Source organism: Callithrix jacchus, chromosome 14 (assembly GCF_049354715.1).
Source record: "Callithrix jacchus isolate 240 chromosome 14, calJac240_pri, whole genome shotgun sequence".
NCBI lineage: Eukaryota > Metazoa > Chordata > Mammalia > Primates > Cebidae > Callithrix > Callithrix jacchus.
The window spans coordinates 105,061,255-105,080,937 of record NC_133515.1 but is presented as its reverse complement, the minus strand read 5'-3'; the positions used below and the strand labels follow the sequence as shown (position 1 = coordinate 105,080,937).

Genomic DNA, 19,683 nt, shown 5'->3' with positions numbered 1-19,683 from the left:
AGTGCTAGACAGAATTAATATGTTAATATTTGTTCATAGCTCTTCTGAACTTTGTAAGAGAATCTTACATACTTTTGTATGGGCCAGTTTAGTGTAAAGTTGAATTGTGGGTTTTTAACTACTAGACTTAAAGCCTGGCGTTACTCCCATATACAAGCATGTGAATGTTATGTAACAGTGAGCAACGTTTGTTAGCTATGAATTTGTAGGGTAAAGAGAGAGTGCACGTGAAGCTGTGTGTCAGAGCAGTCGTGACAACATTATAACTGATTGGGTTGTAGCTTTCTTCCTTTCTCCAGATTCTTCGAAGGCAAGAAGTAGTGATTTTACCATATCATGGGAAAAACCAGTAAGAGTTTTGTGCACCAACTAGAATTTTAGTGGCTTCTAAAATTTAGTATTTATTATTTAAAATTGCTGAGTTAAAGTAGTAAGGGTTTATAGCGGTTTTCTCCCTTCATACTGTGCTCCATATTGTATTCAATAAATGCGTATTAGTTGTATCTGTTTCTTTTTCTTTTCTTTTTTAAGCATTCCAAATACTCTGTCTTGGAACATATTACTTTCTAAGTCAGAAATTTTTTTTATTTCCAACTTTGATTTTAGGTTCAAGGGGTACATGTGCAGGTTTGTTAAATGGGTAAATTGCATGTCATGGGGGTTTGGAGTACAGATTATTTCATCACCCAGGTAATAAGCACAGTAAAGGTAGTTTTTTGCTTCTCACCCTCCAGCCTCAAGTAGGCCATGGTGTCTGTTCCCTTCTTCGTGTCCATGTGTACTCAGTGTTTAGCTCCCACTCATAAGTGAGAAATGCAGTATTTAGGTTTTTGTTACTGTATTAATTTGCTTAGGATAATGGCCTCCAGCTCCATCCATGTCGCTGCAAAGCACGTGATCTTGTCCTTAGGGTGTCTAGTATTCCGTGATGTGAATGTACCACATTTTCTTAATCTGGTCCACTGTTGGTGGGCATTTAGGTTGATTCCGTGTCTTTGGTATTGTAAATAGTGCTGCAATGAACACACACATGCATATGTCAATGACTTATGTTCCTTTGGTTGTATATCCAGTAACGGGATTGCTGGCTTGAATGGTAGCTCTGTTTTAAGTTCTTTGAGAAATCTCATGGTACCTGATAACTTTCTATTTTGTACTGTAGTTATTTATCCACACCTTATTTCCTTTCTAGAGTGCTTTCTACAGTGGCTAAACTAATTTACATACCCGCCAGCAGTGCATAAGCAGTCCTCCTTCTGCACAACTTCACCAGCATCTGTTATTTTTTGACTTTTTAATAATAACCATTCTAAATCAGAACATATTTTTTAAAAATAATTTTGTTGCAAAAATTGCAACTATGATGGTCTCTCTTTTATTTCAGTCTTGGCCTAACTACGATGATATCTATAAAAAAACAATTGAAGTTGCCACATTTTTAGATTTGCCTCGTTTTCCAGACATAACTGAAGACTGCTATCTTCATCCCAACATATTGTGTATGAAATACTTGATGGAAGTCAACCTCCCCGGTAAGTGTGTGCCATTTTTGGTGGGGACACTTTAACTACTAGAATTCTTTTTTTTTTTGAGACGGAGTTTCACTCTTGTTACCCAGGCTGGAGTGCAATGGTGCAATCTCAGCTCACCGCAACCTCCGCCTCCTGGGTTCAGATAATTCTCCTCCCTCAGCCTCCTAAGTAGCTGGGATTACAGGCACGCGCCGCCTTGCCTAGCTAATTTTTTGTATTTTTAGTAGAGACGGGGTTTCACCATGTTGACCAGGATGGTCTCGATCTTTTGACCTTGTGATCCACCCGCTTCGGCCTCCCAAAGTGCTGGGATTACAGGCTTGAGCCACCGCACCTGGCCTAACTACTAGAATTCTAATAAGCAGAATATAGAATCTTTTCAAATCACAGACTATTAGAACCACCTGAAAAGGTCCATGGTAACAAGAAACTTAATTTCAAAATCCTTAAAAATAATTCAGACCATTTAAAATAGTTAAAGGGACACTATTCAGAAACAGAGTTTTCAGAAATAGAGTTCTGTCTTGGTGTGAGGGATTTATGTTTGAGAGATTACAGCATTTGGTACTTTACTTTTAAAGTACCAAATGTTTCAATATGTGTTTGTAATGATCTGTACCCCATCCCAAGATGACACTTTTTAATATGCATGAAAAATTAACATTACATAATGAGTTCTAGAAACTAATCTGTGGTAGTATTTTTGTTGTTTGATAATGTATCCAGTCCATAAAACAAATGGAGAGCAGAATCTGGTCAGATCATATTGAACTCTAAGGGAGTGAAGCATAGAATGTAAAAAGAGCCTCACTGTACCTGATTCATAGTATACCAACACACAGGTAACCTCAGTGGAATCTGCTGGTGGAATCCAGTCCTGAATTTCTTGTTAGACTAGAAATGTGAGAAATTTTGGACTTATATTCTTAAGAGAAAATACAAACATGGTGTGACTATACCATTGCTGAAGCAAGGTAAAAAATGTGATTGAATGTATTGTTAATAGGAGAGTAAAACACATGTGTTATGTGAAAAAAGCAATATACAAAATTGTATGCACAGTAACTATAAATATGAATATATATAGTAACATGTATTGTCATAATTTAAAAATATTTTTTAAAACAGAAACCAAAATAATTTAAACTGTTCAAATGTAACATTTCTAAAGCCAAGGAATATGGCTCTTATTGAGATTCCAGAAATCAGTAGTAATTATTTGATTAAGATTCCAGAATTTGGAAGATCTCATTTCTGCATTTGGACATGTTATATAGATCAGAATTACTGCTTTGGATTTTTTTTTTTTCTTTCTGCTGCTTTGATGGGTCTCTCAAGTACGGAAAGTTCTTGTATGCTGTCTTATATTCTAAAACCTGAGTTTATAGAGAGAATACTGGGTTATGGAAGTAATACCAGGGATTATCAAAATATATCTGATGCAGTCTGGTTAATAGCAAGCAAGCATCTATCTCACATGTTTGTTACTGGACAGAGAGGGGATAGTGGGTGTTCTGGTGCATATGTATAGTTGAACAGCATTTCTTGCCTAACATTTCCTGAGAGTGAGGAGTAGAAATAAATCCATTATGAGATGCAGAGAGAGATTATTATCGTTTGATATTTATTAAGTGAATTTTTGGAGGCAGTATTATAAAAAATGAAGGTAGAAAAATTTCACTTCTCACAGTCTGTTCAATAGAAATAATTTGAAATATAGAAAAAAAATCACACATAAATGTTATTAGTCTCTTTATACTATTGAAAAATCAGAAACAACTTAAATATCCAAAAGAAAGGGAAGGGTTATGTAAACAGTGGTGTGTATGTTTAGTGGAACATTATGTATGTATCTTTTAAAATAATGTTTATGAAGAGTTCATAAAAGCATGGAAAATGTTTATGTTGTAATAAAAAGGCAAACAAACCAAATCACAAAATTATATATAACCTAACCACAGCTACATCAAATGAAGATATTCATGAAAAAATTAGAAGTAAATATACCAAAATGTTAAAGTGGCTATTTCTAAGTTAGGGTAACACATGTTATTTTTTCCTTCTCCTACCTTTATGTATCTCACAAATATCCCGTATTCAGTTTTATTATTTAGTAGTGGGCATGGGGAGAGCAGTACACTTTTTCTTTTTTTTTAAAGATAGGGTCTTGTTGTGTTGACCAGGCTGAAGTGCAGTGGTGTGATCATAGCTTATTGCAACCTCAAACTGCTGGACTCCAGTGATCCTTCCACCTCAGCCTCTCTAGTAGCTGAGTCTACAGGCATGCACCACCATACCTGTGGCTATTTTTTTAAAATTATTATTACTTTTAGTAGAGATGAGGTCTCACCCTGTTGTTTGGGCTGGTCTTGAACCTCCGGGCTCAAGCCATCTTCCTGCCTTGACCTCCCAAAGTGCTGGGATTACATGCGTGAGCCACCAAGCCTGGCTTATTTTTTTAAACAAAATATATCTACAAATTAAGTTGTGATAGTTCCCGTACCTTAGGATTTAGATTCTAAAATGTTTACAGTTGGTTTGCAAACCACCTGTGCATAAGATTGTAAGAGTGTTCCCAGAATATACCATTTGTAATATTTACAAATACTGCTCTCAGTAATGCCATCAGTTTTACAGTGCCATTGATCAAAAAGAAGAGATCCGTGTATGTGGTACTTTTACAAAGAGGGTTTAGGGTTCCCAGAAAGCTAAAAGTGGTTTTAAACCTGCTGGGGCAATAGCCACCCCTCCTCAATGCCTTTAAAGGTGACCATGTATCTTCTGGAACTCGGGGAAAGGCTTCAGCAAGTGTGTCACACACACCCTGCCTGAGTAAGCCCTGCCCCTTTGATGGCTGTGGATGAGCTCAGATGCACCCTCTACCCTCTGGTATGATTCCTCCCATTGCCACCCACGAGCCTGCTGGGTAGAATTTCTGACGGTGTTTGTGATCATTTATGTAATTTCTATTTCATGTATGTAATTTCTGAAGTTTCCAAAGTGCCCATATATAAATTCTTTCCTATGTGAAGGTAGCAAGGGAGGGCAAGCAGGCTTCCCCTTGACAGATGAGACTTAGGGTGGTTCAGGGACACCCAGCCGGTACGTAGCAGAGTAGATTCCCACAGCCCAGTACATCCCCTTTCAAGGCCTTTGCACTTCCCACGCTGTGCTCCCTTTCAAGACCCTGTACTGTTCTTGCTACCATTCTCATAATTTCTTCCACTTGCTTTTTTATTAGTCTATTTTTGGCATAAGGGAAGCAGTTCAACATCTTAATTTTTTTTTTTTTTTTTTTTTTTTTTTCCAAGACAAGAGGCTTAGTCACCCAGGCTGGAGTGCAGCGGCACGATCTTAGCTCACTGCAACCTCCACCTCCCGGATTCAAGTGATTCTTCTGCCTCAGCCTCCCCAGTAGCTGGGATTACAGGCACCTGCCACCATGCCCAGCTAATTTTTATATCTGTAATAGAAACAGGATTTTGTCATGTTGGCCAGGGTGGTCTTGAACTCCTGACCTCAGGTGATCTGCCCACCTCAGCCTCCTAAAGTGCTGGGATTATAGGCATGAGCCACTGCGCCCAGCCAAGATGCTAATTTTAAAAGAAGATAAATATTTCAAGAAATGTCCTTTTTTAGAATAACAGTACTAATATGGTTTTGATTTTTAAATTATCTGAGAAGAGACTATAGCTTCTACAGCCCAATATAGATAATGGTTAAAATTTTAGTGAATGTATTTTAAAATTAATTTTTTCCATGTTTGAATTGTATGTGTTTTAGTGCAGGAGTCCTATCACTGATTTCTCTAGTTTCCTCCATTAGATTAATGCACAATGTCTTGTACCTAGTAGACACTCAGTAAATGCTTGTTGAATTGTTAATTTTCTGTCTCCTAATCTTTCTGCATCTGAATGAAGCCCAGGAGTAAATTCAGGTAAAACCTGTGAATTAAAATTATCTTAACAGTATAATAGTGCAGATTCTCTGCCTCACAAAGACCTGCACTGTCTGGCCCTGCCAGACTCTTCACATTCAACAATAAAGCCTTGTTGGGCTGTTTGCAGTTCCTGAAAGCTCCGTCCCATCTTTGTCATAGTCTGTACCATATTGCATTCTCATTACTTACATGTTACTAAACATTTAGCAACTTGAAGAAAAGGACTGTGTCTGTACCTTGAGTGCCCAGAACACATTAATTGCTCGATAAATGTTTGGTGGAAGAATAAAACCAAGTGAAAACTTTAGCAAAGCTATCAGAATCTGGTAGATATGAAAATACTTTGATGCCATATTTTGAATTATCATTGTTTTATTTGTAGGTTTACAAAGCATTTTTACTCAGTGAAAATTTTTTACTTAAATGTTTCAAGAAAGACATTAATTTTATATTTAATTTATTCTTTATCATAAACATGTAATTAGTACCAATTATGTGTAGGTTGTAGCAGTTAGGAAGACAAAGCAAGATTGAGTCACCCTCAAGTTTCAGAGGGAAACATAGGCCGGGTGCGGCAGCTCACACCTGTAATCCCAGCACTTTGGAAGGCTGAGGCGGGAGGATCATGAGGCCAGGAGATTGAGACCATCCTGGCCAACATGGTGAAACCTCGTCTTTACTGAAACTACAAAAATTAGCTGGGCTTGGTGGTACGTGCCTGTAATTCCAGCTACTCGGGAGGACTGAGGCAGGAGAACCGCTTGAACCTGGGAGGTGGAAGTTGCGGTGAGCCGAGGTCACACCATTGCACTCCAGCATAGAGCAAGACTCTGTCTCAAAAAAAAAAAAAGAGAGAAACAAAACAATAAGCCCTTCATGTGTGCAGTAGACGGGTAAATGCCAGGAGACCTTCTTTAGCACTCAGAAGAGAGCCAGTCAAAGGAGGCTTGGTCTCCTATGTCTGTTCTTAGAGGAAGTCACTGATATAACCAAGTTCTGTAAAATGAGTGAGCTTCAGTCAGGCAAAGCCTGAGATGAGGAATGGGGGAAGAAACTGGCTTTCTAGGCAAAGGGGAAATTAGAATATGGCTTGTTTGGGGGAACTCTGGAGATTAGGCTGGGAGCTAAAAGTGTTAATGAGTTCATGAGAGCAGGGAAATAGATGATTGGCCCACAGGGGAGTAAGACTAGAGAAAGGGAGAGCAGTTTGAGTGTGACCTAAGCAGCAACAGTGGATGGGAAGAAAGGGGATGGATTGGAAGCAGTCAGCACTGAGCCAAGTACTCTAGTATATTCATTAATGCAGTCTTCCAATAGCTATGAGGCAGGTACTGTTCCTAATCCTATTTTAGATAGATGTTTTAGAAACTGAGGCACAGAAAGTTTATATAGCATATCCCAGGTCACAGAGCTCGTCAGTGATGGAGCGGGGACTCTAGTCCAGGCAGTTTGGTTCCGTAGTCTATTCTTAACCATGGTAGTATATGCCACATCGAGAGAATGGAATTAACAGGACCTAGTGACTGAATGTATGTAGGAGATTCAGTTCAATTCCATGCAACTTCATTATCTCTTATAAATAATGGCTGTCATACTTGAAATTGATTAGAGTAGCGTGTGGTCACATCTTAGATACTTGGATTGGGAAGTAGAAAAATTTGTTTAGTAACTTAAAGAGTTTTCAAAATCTGTTCACTTGAGGATAATCTCAGCTTATTCTCTTTATAACCCATTTTACAAGTGAAGAAACTGAGGCTAAGTGACTGTAATCCAAGAGTCACAAAGCTAATAATTGGAAAGCTTAAATACAGGTCCTAGGTTTTCTGGTTCCAAGTCCCACATTATTCAGTCTTGAGTAATAGGAATAGTCTATGCTGAACATATAATGTCTTTAGGAAAGCAGTATATCTAGTTAAACACATGTTGAGGGCTTACAGTGTGCTAGCCAGGATGCCAGTGCACGTACATTCCTAGAGAAGCTTTTGGTCTTATAAGGGAGTTAGTTTTGGGTGAGCACACAGTGCTATAGAAAAAACTGGTATGTGTCTGTCTGCCTGGTGCCAGGATGTGTCCTATGAATAGTAGATGTTTTAGGAAGTCAGAAGAGGGAATGATACACTGTTTTAAGATTCTACCATTCATTTTTTGCTATAGATGCCACGTTTTGGTGTTTTATTCACAAAATGTGTGTCTCTGAGTTCTAGCATAGTATCATGTTTTAAGATAAAGGTTATTTCATGGATATATACACTGGAATGGTCTAGTTAGCCAAAGAATTTAATTTACATTTTACCGTTTTGTTCTTCAACAGATGAAATGCATAGCTTAACTTGCCACGTGGTAAAAATGACTGGAATGGGAGAAGCAGATTTTTTGACATTTGATCCTATAGCTAAAGTGGCAAAAACTGTTAAGTATGATGTACAAGCTGTAGCTGTCATTGTGGTGGTCCTGAAACTGCTCTTTCTACTGGATGACAATTTAGAGTGGTAAGTGTATGTCAGTTTTATGACAAGTAACAGAGTTACTTAGTTTTTTCAGAAAGCTTTGAATGTCATGAAGACACTTTAGAAAAAAGAGCTAAAGAAAAACTTTGTACTATATTTACCTGTATGTTATCTCAATACAGAATGGAGACTCTCAGTCATTATAAAACACTGACTAGTAGTCACAATTATTTCTTACACAGTGCTCTGACTCAGCTGTTTGTCAGTTGTTTGATCGTGTTTTATTCCTGTTATTGTTTAGGTAGCAGTGTTCCTTGTTGTGCCACTAATTTCCTCGTTTTAAAGTATCTTCATAAATCCTGAAGAGTGGTTTAGCATTTTATCTATATCCCGTTAGGCTCCTGACATTATGTGTTCTCAAAGATTATTTTAGGAAGTAAAGGAATCTTAATATGTCACCACTTCCAGATGCCAACAGAGAGTGACAGTATAGTGTCTCCTCTTCCGTTTCAGTGACTGCTTCTCCATTAAAACTTGGTACCAATTTAAATACTGTTCTGTACTTTTATCTCAGAAGAATTCAGAATTTAACTTTCCAAATACATGACTTCAAAACAAATTGATTTGTTTATTGTTATCTCCAGGTCTTTGTCTAATCTTGCTGAAAAACATAATGAAAAGAACAAAAAAGGTATTTTAATTTTTTCATCAGTCAAATTCAAAGTGGCCATAGATGATAGATTAAAAGACAGAATAAATGTAGCCAAACAACTTTGAAAAATACACACATGTATACAAATCGTATATTGTACCAGTATTGTTTTTTCATTTAATTACCTACTTGTATCTCTAGGCTACTAAAAAATATCAGGGAGTTCCTATTATATGGAAGACCAGCCTGCTTTGTATTCCCATCTTCTACTCACCAGCCATGTTAGATCATGAATTCACAGGCGGCTTCGTGATCATCCTGTCTATTCTGATGCCTTCAGCCTTTGCTCTTATTGGTCCCTCTATCCGAAATGCTCTTTCCTTCTTACCCCCAGCTCCCATTCAGTCCCTGGTAAATCCCTCTTTATTATTCAAGGTGCAGCATAAATACCAGTCTTCTGTCTGTTCTTCACACCTGTCCTCTTTAAAATGCTTCACCTCTTCCCAAATCAGCACTAATAACTCCTGCCACAGTCACTCCTGTTCAGACTTCTGCCAGATGTTTAGTACGTTGAAGTCTAACTAGTGGCCTAAGTATATCTGTCCCTATTAGATTGCCAATATTTGTAAAGTGCTTCGAAGAGTATCTGTACTTTATAAGTGATAGGCAGGTAGACAGGTGGAGTGTGAGCTTCTGGAGGGAGGTATCATATTTTTTTTTCTTTTAATGTATCTTTAGCGCCTAACATAGTGACTAGCCTAAGAGCAACTCAGTGAAGTATGGTGAATATGTGAATTATTAAACTCAGTTTCAGTTTCTTAATGTTCTCATTAGGATTTAAGTTCATTGGTTTTAGAGGCTTGATTTTATTGGTAGCAATCAGTTTGTGTGTTCTTTCCGGAATATGTGCAGAATAAAATACTACTTTCTGTACATTGCTCATGTTGGCTTCTATGTAGTGTGAAAGGTTGAACTAGCTATCATCTAATACCCCCTCTAATGCTAAAAGGTGATAATTTACTTTGTAGACATGTAGAATAAACAGAGCACTTTGACCTGTCTCCCTTGTAAGCCTCAAAATAAATCCGTGCTGTCAGCAGGGCAAGGATCCCTGTCCCCATTCTCTCTGCTCCATCTGCTAATTGCCATCCCCCACCCCCAGCATTACTGACAGGGAGATTGAGGTTTAGAAAAGTTGTGATTTACTCCAGGTCAAAGAACCGTGAGTTCTATTGATTATTATAGTTTTCCTCTATTCTTATAATTCTTTTGGTAGTTTCCTCTCCTCTGTGGCTGTATGGTTTACAGGGTCATATTAGATTAAACAATTATTATATTGGCCAGTGAGACATTGAGAGAGACTACCTTCACCAGAGAATAATGGAGAATAATCCCTATGTGGAGTGAAGAAAAGTGTGAGGAGTGAGTTTTTATACTTTGCTGCATTCAGTTCTATTGTCTCTCTAACCTCTATCTCTTGAACACACACTTGCACCAACTGTCCAGTGCAGTCCACTTTCTTACTTGTCTCTAGATTCTTTGAATTAGGATTAGGAAGAATGGGAATAGGAGTCTGGGTTCAGGTACTGTAGAACCACTTTACACATTTATCAACCATTTGTTCCTTAATACATTACATATTCATCATATTGGAGCACCACCATGTGCAGGCACAGTGCTAGGTGTTGGGTTTGAGAGGAGGAGCAGACCTTCTTTGTAGTCGTAGATAAAATATGTGTTCTGTTCTCAAGGAGGTTAATAGTCAAGTCTAGGAGAAGCAGACATGTAAAAAGGTCGTTTCAGTATAATTTAGTTGGGGCCACAATATAGGTAGGATCTTAGAGGAGGGAGTGACAGATTGCTCAGGAGAGTCCTGTTAAGAGTAGAGAGACAGTGACTCCATCCCTAGATTACAAGAGCTAGTATGTAAATGTTTTGCTATGTTAATGAATGAAGACTCAGATGAACAATGTATATTATTATAGTGTGATTTATGTGGTTAATAATCTTGGATTTTATTTCTTTCAGATAAGCCATGGTTTAATTTCAGAAAGTGGTACCAAATTATGAAGAAAGCTTTTGATGAGAAAAAACAAAACTGGGAAGAAGCAAGGGCCAAGTATGTTCTCTTTCCTGGTTTAGATACACTTGCTTTACTTCTGTGTCTGCTACTTTACATTTGAAAGCTGAAGCTTCATCAGTATAGATTGATCTGTATTGACTTTTTTTCTGGAAATATTAGCCCTAAACTCTAATTAACTTTTCTCTTTTTTACACTATTATTAACCAAACTTTAGATTTGATGTGGATTTTACCGGTGATTTTATTAAGTCCTCTTTCTGTTCCATGATCCAATGCAGTGTACCAGTGTACTTAGCAATTAAGAGACTCACCTATACTTCTAATGCTCCTCCCTCTTCCCCTTTCTCATATTTAGTCATTTCTCATCTATTCTTTGCAATACTAAAAAGGTTACAATTGTTACCCTGCAACACGTGTAATTGAAATGTTCCCTGAAAATAACAATCCCTGTGAAAATTAAAACAAAGGAAAGCAGATAGCAAATCCATTTGATTCAGTCAGTGTAACTGACTTTCTCTGAACTGTCATTCTGATATGTGCTCATTGTGGTAGAGTGGAAAGACAGCGCTAGGTTTGAATCCTGGCTGCATTACAAACTAGCTGTATAGCCACGGGCCAGTTACTTAACCTTTTATTGAGTCTGAATCTCTGAGGATTTGAAGAAAAAGGTAATATCTCTGTATTTAAGGTAAATTTACAGTAGTACTAATTCAACTCAATAATTTTATATCCTTTGAGAAAAATCAGGGTTCCTCAAATTAGTTGAAATGAGAATCAGTTTAGCTCCTATTTCTTCATCAGTAAAAGAGACATAATAATGACCACTTATAGACTGTAATTAAGATCCCATTTTCCAGTATCAGAGTAGAACCAGATTATTTTTCCTCTAAATTTCAGAGAGCTTTTAAATAGAAGCACAGACTCTTGGGGTAGAAAAGGCACTGTGGAGATGAGGATCCATTCCACAGCAGGGAAGGGTGGCAGGTTCCCTCTCACTAGGCAGGATTGATGCACAATGAAGAAGAGTGGTGGAGGTGAATTTATTCCAACAGCCCATGGATTCCCAGGAAACCGGGCCCTCCTTCTCCGTCATCAGAGACGGAATGGCTCTTCAGTCAGTGGGCACAAGAACAGCAGCAGAAACAAGAGTTTGTTCTGTGTCTTAGGTCATCTTGGAGAATCAGCCTTCCTTTCTGTGGTGCTAGCTGGGGTTAGTCCTGCTGGATCCTGAGGACCAGGTGCTTAGGGGCCATTCCATCCAGGCATCTCAATGGTGACAGGGCTTTCCTTATTCCAAGACAGACACCAGCTTACACTTTAAATACAGCTCTTGGGAGGCCCAGTTCACTATTGCAGTGTTAATGTTAGTTGCACATTTAATACTTACCGACTTTTAGCTACTTTAGGGAATAATTTATCATCCCAAAAAAGTAAGTCTGGTTATGAAATGGCACTGTCCAGGGAGGTACCAGGCCCCAAGATAGAGGATGTCGAGGGGACCCCTTTCCAAGATCCTTCTTCCTAGAGTATGTGCTGAGGGCTGACGCACATGTGCACTGTGAATCACTACTGAGTAATGTGGGAAGTACTGCCAACTGCTGCTCAGGCACAGAGCTCTGGGGCGTGATGGTCACCTGTCGGGTTCACCCTTCCCCACCCTCATTTTGACATAAATTTCTAATTTTTCTCTTTGTTTCTCTGAATATTATCATCCTTGTTGTCAGATAAAAGTTATTAAAACATTTTATGAAAAACACTAATAAACCATAGTTGAAAACCTAAAACAGCATAAGAGGCTGCTTTGATGACTTCTAGTTGTCATAGAAGATGTTGAGAAAACATGGAGAAAAATTAAGGCTATGCAGAAAATCCCTATGCCCTAATTGGTGTATAGTGATATTGTGGTTTTAATTTGCATTCACCTGCTAATTTTTGCCTTTCCTTTTGGTCAGGCAGAAATTTCTTAGATATGACACCAAAAGCATAATCTGTAAAAGAAAAAATATTGGTAAATTGGACTTCATCAGAAGTAAGAACTTCTGCTCCACAAAAGACACTTAATAAGAAGCTACAGACTAGGAGAAATTAAATGCAAATCACATATTCAGTATAGAGCATTCTTATGCAGTAAGAAAAAACCATTTTTTTAAGTGGAAAAAAGATTTGAAAAGACATTTTACCATAGATGACATCAAGATGACATGTGAAAAGATGTTTAACATCATTAATAGGGAATCGTAAATTAAAACCACAATGACATATCATTATACACCAATTGGAATGGTTCAAAACAAAACAAAAACAAAAACTGATCATGCCAAGTGTGGGAATTCAAAATGGTACAGCCATTTGGCAGTTTCTCAAAGTTAAACATACTTTTATTATGTTATCAATATTTTTCACTCCTAGATATTTACCCTACTGAAATGAAAATGAGCTCACACAAAAATCTGCATAGGAATGTTTCTGATGGTTTCGTTCATAATTGCTAAAAACTGGGAACAACCCACATATTCTTCAACTGGTGGCTGGATAAAGTGTGTTATATCCATACAGTGGGTAGCAATACAGACTTCTGACGCATCCAGCAATCTGAGTGAATCTTAAATGTGTTATGCTACATGAAAGACTCAAAAGGTTACTTATACTATGATTCCGTTTATATGACATTCTGGAAAAGGCTAAACTATAGGGACAGAAAAACAGGCCGGTAGTTGCCTGAGGTCAAGGGTTGACTGTCAAGGGATATGGGAGATTTTGGAGTGATGGAACTGTTCTGCATTGTACTTGTGAATACACAACTGTATGTGTTTGTCAATGCTAGCAGAACTACACTGAAAAGAGTACATTTTAGGCTGGGCGTAGTGGCTCACGCCTGTAATCCCAGCACTTTGGGAGGCCAAGGTGGGCGAATCATGAGGTTAGGAGTTTGAGACCAGCCTAGTCAACATGGTGAAACCTCAACTCTACTAAAGATACAAAAAATTAGCTGGGTATAGTGGTGGGCACCTGTAATCCCAGCTACTTGAGAGGCTGAGGCCGGAGAATCGCTTGAACCCAGGAGGCGGAGATTGCAGTGAGCTGCGATCACGGCACTCCAGCTAGGGTGACAGTGAGACTCCATCAAAAAAGAAAAAAAGAGTAAATTTTACTGAATGTAAATTATACCTTAATTTTTTTAAATGGGAAAACAAATGATATGCAGACAGGAAAGAAGCATATGGATAACATCTAGCTGGAAAACATGAGGTCTTTGTGTTGTGTCTCTTTTTGTAGCTTCATGTAATGGGAAGAGGCAAGCAAGGTTAAGTCGATTTTGGAATAAGCTTCGGTTTCAGGTCTCTCAACACGTAGAGTGTTTTAATTCTAGATCACCTTTCCCATTCTTGGGGCATACGACCCCAAGGACATAACTATGCTTTCTTGATTTATGGCATGACTGCCACCTATATAGGCATTTACTATAAATGCATAAGAAACATTCACAAGGAATGTTTAACAATGAGTGTGCCCAGGGATTGGGATTAGACTGGTTAGTTTAGGCAACTTCTTTATCCTTTGAGGTTTTATTATTTAGGAAAATTAATAGTCCAGATGCTGTGGCTCACACCTGTAATCCCAGCACTTTGGGAGGCCAAGGTGGGCGGATCATGAGGTCAGGAGTTTGAGACCATCCTGACCAACATGGCAAAACCCCATCTCTGCTAAAAATACAAAAAGTAGTTGGGCGTGGTGGTGGGCACCTGTAATCCCAGCTACTCAGGAGGCTGAGGCAGGAGAATTGTTTGAACCCAGGAGGCGGAGGTTCCAGTGAGCCGAGATCACGCCATTGCACTCCAGCCTGGGCAACAGAGCGAGACTCCATCTCAAAAAAAAGAAAAGAAAAGGAAATTAATAACGAAAAATATATTTTAAAGAATCACTGACTCATTTACCATAGAGTTAAATGACAAACTCTGTGATATATTTTAAATGTGGTATGGTTCACTGAAGTTTAGATTCACACAATTTTCAGGAAGACCATCTCCTGTGTAATATTACTTACATTTCTGCTGTAACTGATTATTAGAAAAATGTCCTTTCTGTTCTTAACATTTAAAATCATTGCAGAAATTTAAAATAAAAAGTCAACATCTGTTTTATGTATAGTCATGATTTTGCTGACTTGATCAAGTATTTTTTAAAATCCTTGAAAAAAAATCAGTTCTTAAATTGGTTAAAATGATGATTTGCTAAATGATATTACTAAAATATTGTTAAAATGTGTGCTTTTGGCCAGGCGTGGTGGTGGCTCACGCCTGTAATCTCAGCACTTTGGGAGGCCAAGGCAGGTGGATCACTAGGTCGGGAGATCAAGACCATCTTGGCCAACATGGTGAACCCCTCCCCCCACTAAAAAAAAGAAAACTACAAAAAATTATCTGGGCATGGTGGCGCCTACCTGTAATCTCAGCTACTCAGGAGGCTGAGGCAGGAGAATCACTTGAACCAGGGAGTCGAAGGTTGCAGTGAACCTAGAACGTGCCCCTGCACTCCAGCCTAGTGACAGAGAGACTCTGTCTTAAAATTAAAATTAAATAAAATTTTTTTAAAAAGTGTATTTTTATATACGTATTACTTCCTAGTATTAAAAATAAATGAGTAATTATTATAAATACTACAGATTTTAAAAATACTTGCATTTCTGGCTTCCTATTTGTAATCTTCTTTTGTAGAAAGTACACAAATATTTCTTGAGTCTACTAGCCAGGCACTTTGTCAAGCACTAACTAATAATTCTAATTATTGTATAGGATTTAAAGCACCCATATATACGTTATCTTAATTATTCCTCAGAACAACCCTGTGAAAGCAGAGGATAAGTTTAGAGATGAGATGCTAAATTCATTGTTCATTTATTCATCCAATTCTTCAACAAATGTTTAAATGAGTTTCTACTATCTACCATTCCCTGATAACACTAGGGACATAAGGATGGCTGAGACAGTCTCTGCCTTTGAGAACCTCCATAATTTGTCATTCAAGGTCATGCCACTAGAAAGTGGTGGAGCCAGGTCTTCTGATTCAGTACTCTTTCTTGTTGCCACAGTATCTTTCAAAATAAGAAAGGGGCATAGGATCAAAAAGAAGGTGGATTTTTTTTTTTTTTTGAGATGGGAGTTTTTGCTCTTGTTGCCCAGGCTAGAGTGCAATGGTGCCATCTTGGTTCACTGCAACCTCCACCTCCCAGGTTCAAGCGATTCTCCTGCCTCAGCCTCCCAAGTAGCTGGGATTACAGGCATGTGCCACCACACCTGGCTAATTTTGTATTTTTAGCAGAGACGAGGTTTCTCCATGTTGGTTAAGCTGGTCTCGAACTCCCAGCTTCAGGTGATGTACCTGCCTGAGCCTCCCAAAGTGCTGGGATTACAGGCATGAGCCACTGCACGTGGCGATTTTTTTTTATTACACATTATGAAACTCCTCTGCTCTAGGGAACACAGAAGTGGTGAAAATGAGACTTAAAAATGAACATTGTTATCTTTGTTCCAGAGCAGCAATTTCTGCTTGGCAGTTTAGCAACAGCCACGAGAACCAGAAATAGAATATGTCACTTCCTTTCGGCCTTAGTCTAGGACTGATCACCCTAATCTGTAGGAACCTTAGTGTTTGTCCTGGAGGGAACCCCAAGAACCATAGCCATCCAGGATCCCCGTTTCACAATGGAAACTTCCTGGCTGCCCTTCCTTTGGCAATAATAAGCTGAGTCAGGGCAGGGACTATTGGGACTGTATCATCCTGGAATTCAGTCTTTTCCTCTCCTTACTCCAGGAATAGAAAAGATTTGCTGGCATCAGGTGCCAGAGAGATGTATTTACTGTTCACTCTGTGTAAGTTATCTGAATCAGAAGTACTACTAACTTAACTCTTGGCCAAAAGGCATTGGAGGAAAGGCAAGGAGGAACAGTTGTTTCTGAGGTGGCTTCACTTTATGAGAATGAGCAGCAAGGGAAATTTATGGTGAAGGAAACGATTTCTATGTTTTTTGTATAATTAATAACTTCTTCATATCTCACAGCATCTGGGCGGCTTTTGGGAGGAGCACACTATTCTCTTGGCCTGGACTCTTAGTCAGTGCTTCCTTGTAGGGCCCAAGTTCAATAGACAATATAGATATGTGCCAACTGGCCATTCTAAGCCAGAATTGTACCTAAAGATCAGGAATCTCAGAGAGTGCTTCAGACAAACCGCTCTCTGAAATGTGTTTAGGTCTGTTTCATCTCCATCCTGCTCCAGCTGTTTCTTTACCTTGTACAGGTACCTGTGGAAAAGTGAAAAGCCACTCTACTACTCATATGTCGACAAACCAGTAGCGTATAAAAAAAGAGGTGAGTCATATTTTGTCTTGTTAATACCAAGTATCAACACAGTTGTAGAAAAATTAAATATCTGGACTTGAAATGTGAATGCTTAAGCTTTTTACTTTTCTAAAACAACTGTTTCAGGGCATGTATACATCCAAAGGAGCACCATGCTCTGCAAGAAATCTCTGCAGGAATCTATTTCAGGAACACGCTGTGCTTCAAAACACAGCCTCAGTTCCTGACAAAAATCTCAAGTCCTAAATCGCTATGACTTTGGGAATTCTTTGCTTATAGAATGCCATTTAGATTGTACATTCTTTTTTTTTTAATTGAGTAAAATATATGTGATAAACCATTTTTTAAGTAGTGTCCCCCATGCACCTCATGCAGTTTCATTTTCCATTAACGGTATCCCATCACATTACCACGGTACATTTGCCAAAACTAAGGAACCAGTATCGGTACATTGCTATCAAGTAAACTCCAGGCTTTGTGATTTGTTTCCTTCTTTTCTCCATTTCCAGAAATGGTGGTGAATTTACAGAAACAATTTAGCACACTAGTTGATTCAACACCAACTGCTGGAAAAAAAAGCCCTTCAAGTTTTCAGTTCAACTGGACTGAAGAAGACACTGAGAGAACTTGTTTCCATGGACACAGCCTCCAGGGAGTCCTGAAAGAGAAAGGCCAGTCACTGCTAACCAAGAATTCATTATACTGGCTCAGTACACAGAAGTTCTGCAGATGGTAATCAATGCTTTTAGAAAAAGCTACATATAATTTAAGTAATTAAGTGTGTAAGAGCCAGATAGGTTTTTTGTTGGAATTAGAAGCTGGTGAGCTTAGTCACAAAAATCAGAATTATACATTGAGTCTTGAGTAAGAGTTCTAGGAAATCTGGTAAAAATCAAGAAAGAGGATACAGGGCAGTTAGCACAAACTGTTCACAGTAGCTAAATTAACCAGTACTGTGGCAGGCTGGCAATAGAAGTGGCCGTAAATGTTGATCAGGAGAATACGCTACATTTTTCAGTTAACACTTCGCTGAGTCAGTTACCTTTCTCATGTCTTTCTACCTCTTAATACTTCCTTAAGCATTTCCTAAAAATAAGGATATTCTCTTAAGTGACCCCAGCAATCAAACTCAGGAAACCTAATATTGATACTATACATTTATCTCACCTATAGTCCACATTCCAATTTTGCCAGTAGTCCCCCCGTGTCCTTTTATAGCAGGATCAAGTTCAGGAGTAGGTATGACATTGATTGATTCTATCTCTTTGGTCTCCTTTCGTCTGATTGTCCGTCAGCCTTTCTTTGTCTTTCATGACAGTGGCCTGTAGTTTTCAGAATGTCAGTGATGTCAGAGCATGTTTCTCAGGACGGTTGTGGTGGTTCCTCGTGTTTGGTTCCGCATCCTTGGCCAAAACAAGTGCTGCGTCCTCAGGGTATCACTTTTCAGAGTATGGCATGTAGAGACCGGGGATGCATTTGCCCCTCACATGTTAATAGTGATCAAGGTGGTGCGTTGGATTTCCACAGTGTAGTTACTATGTTTCCCCTTACAACTAATAAAAAATCTGCAGGGAGATACATGGCCAGTCAAATACCCTGATCCTCATTAACCTTTGTCCCCCTGATTCCATGTATTATGTTCTGTCCTCATATCTGTTGGGTGTGGGTATGTGAAGTCTAGAAAACAACATGTGCTTTTATGATTATTGAGTCTGGATAAAGTAGGATTAAAGATGGGAAGCTGCATGAGGAGAGGAATCTATATAGAACATAGTGGAAAACCTGTATGTCTAAATAGTAAGACACACAGGCTTTTGACTTTCATCAGGTTTAATTAATTGTCAGCTCTTTGGCACACTGGCTCTGAGACTTCTGGCTTAGTAATAGGCTGCCTCATTTTTGCTTTACTTTTTCTGAAGAGTTTTATATTCCCCATAAAAGGTAGATATTGGAATAATACAGTATAAATTATTGTTTGTAGGTCATTTATTTTCTCTCTTTTCTTTTTTTTTTTTTTTTTTTTGAGACAGGGTCTTGCTCTGTCACCCCAGCTGGAGTGCAGTGGCACGATAATGGCTCAGTGCAGCCTCAACTTCCGGGGCTTAATCAGTCATCCCACCTCAGCCTCCCAAGTAGCTGGAACTACAGGTGTGCACCACCACACCCGGCTAAGTTTTTATCTTTTGCAGAGACGAGGGTCTCCCTGTGTTGCCCAGGTTGGTCTCAAATGCCTAGACTCAAGCAGTCCTCCTGCCTCAGCTTCCCAAAGTGCTGGGATTACAGGTGTGAGCCACTGCGCCCAGCTGTTTATTTTTATATGACTCAGGAAATTTCCTCAGGCAGTAGGTAGTGAAGAACATATTACTCCCCAGAGCATGTTTGTTTTTTCTTTAATTGTACTGAAAATCAACTCAAAAAGTATTTTTTGAATACTTGAGAAAAATAAGTCATTATCCTGAGTCCTAGGTAGATAAAAAGGTAATTCAGGAAGTATGTTTTCCAAGGCCACTAGAAGAGAAGATTCTTTTTTAATAAGAGAGTGTTTTTCCCACTTCCCTTCTGTAGTGTTTTAATAGCTGTAGAGAGGAGTATATGGATCAGAAATTACAGAGATAATCAGTGGGGTATATTGGTGTTTACTGTAAAATTCTTTCAACTTTGCGGTATGTTT

General features: G+C 38.6%; 1 protein-coding gene across 4 annotated transcripts in view; it reads left to right on the top strand.

Moving 5' to 3' along the window:
- TAF1B (TATA-box binding protein associated factor, RNA polymerase I subunit B) overlaps positions 1-19,683 on the top strand; it is a 77,167-nt gene that overhangs the window by 50,683 nt on the left and 6,801 nt on the right. For all 4 annotated transcript variants that reach the window (XM_078349972.1, XM_002758040.6, XM_008981147.5 and 1 more), the window contains 6 exons: positions 1,385-1,532; positions 7,784-7,961; positions 8,564-8,610; positions 10,600-10,690; positions 16,951-17,021; positions 17,522-17,744. In XM_078349972.1, the coding sequence (XP_078206098.1) occupies positions 1,385-1,532; positions 7,784-7,961; positions 8,564-8,610; positions 10,600-10,690; positions 16,951-17,021; positions 17,522-17,744 (758 nt within the window). The remainder of the gene's footprint in view (positions 1-1,384; positions 1,533-7,783; positions 7,962-8,563; positions 8,611-10,599; positions 10,691-16,950; positions 17,022-17,521; positions 17,745-19,683) is intronic.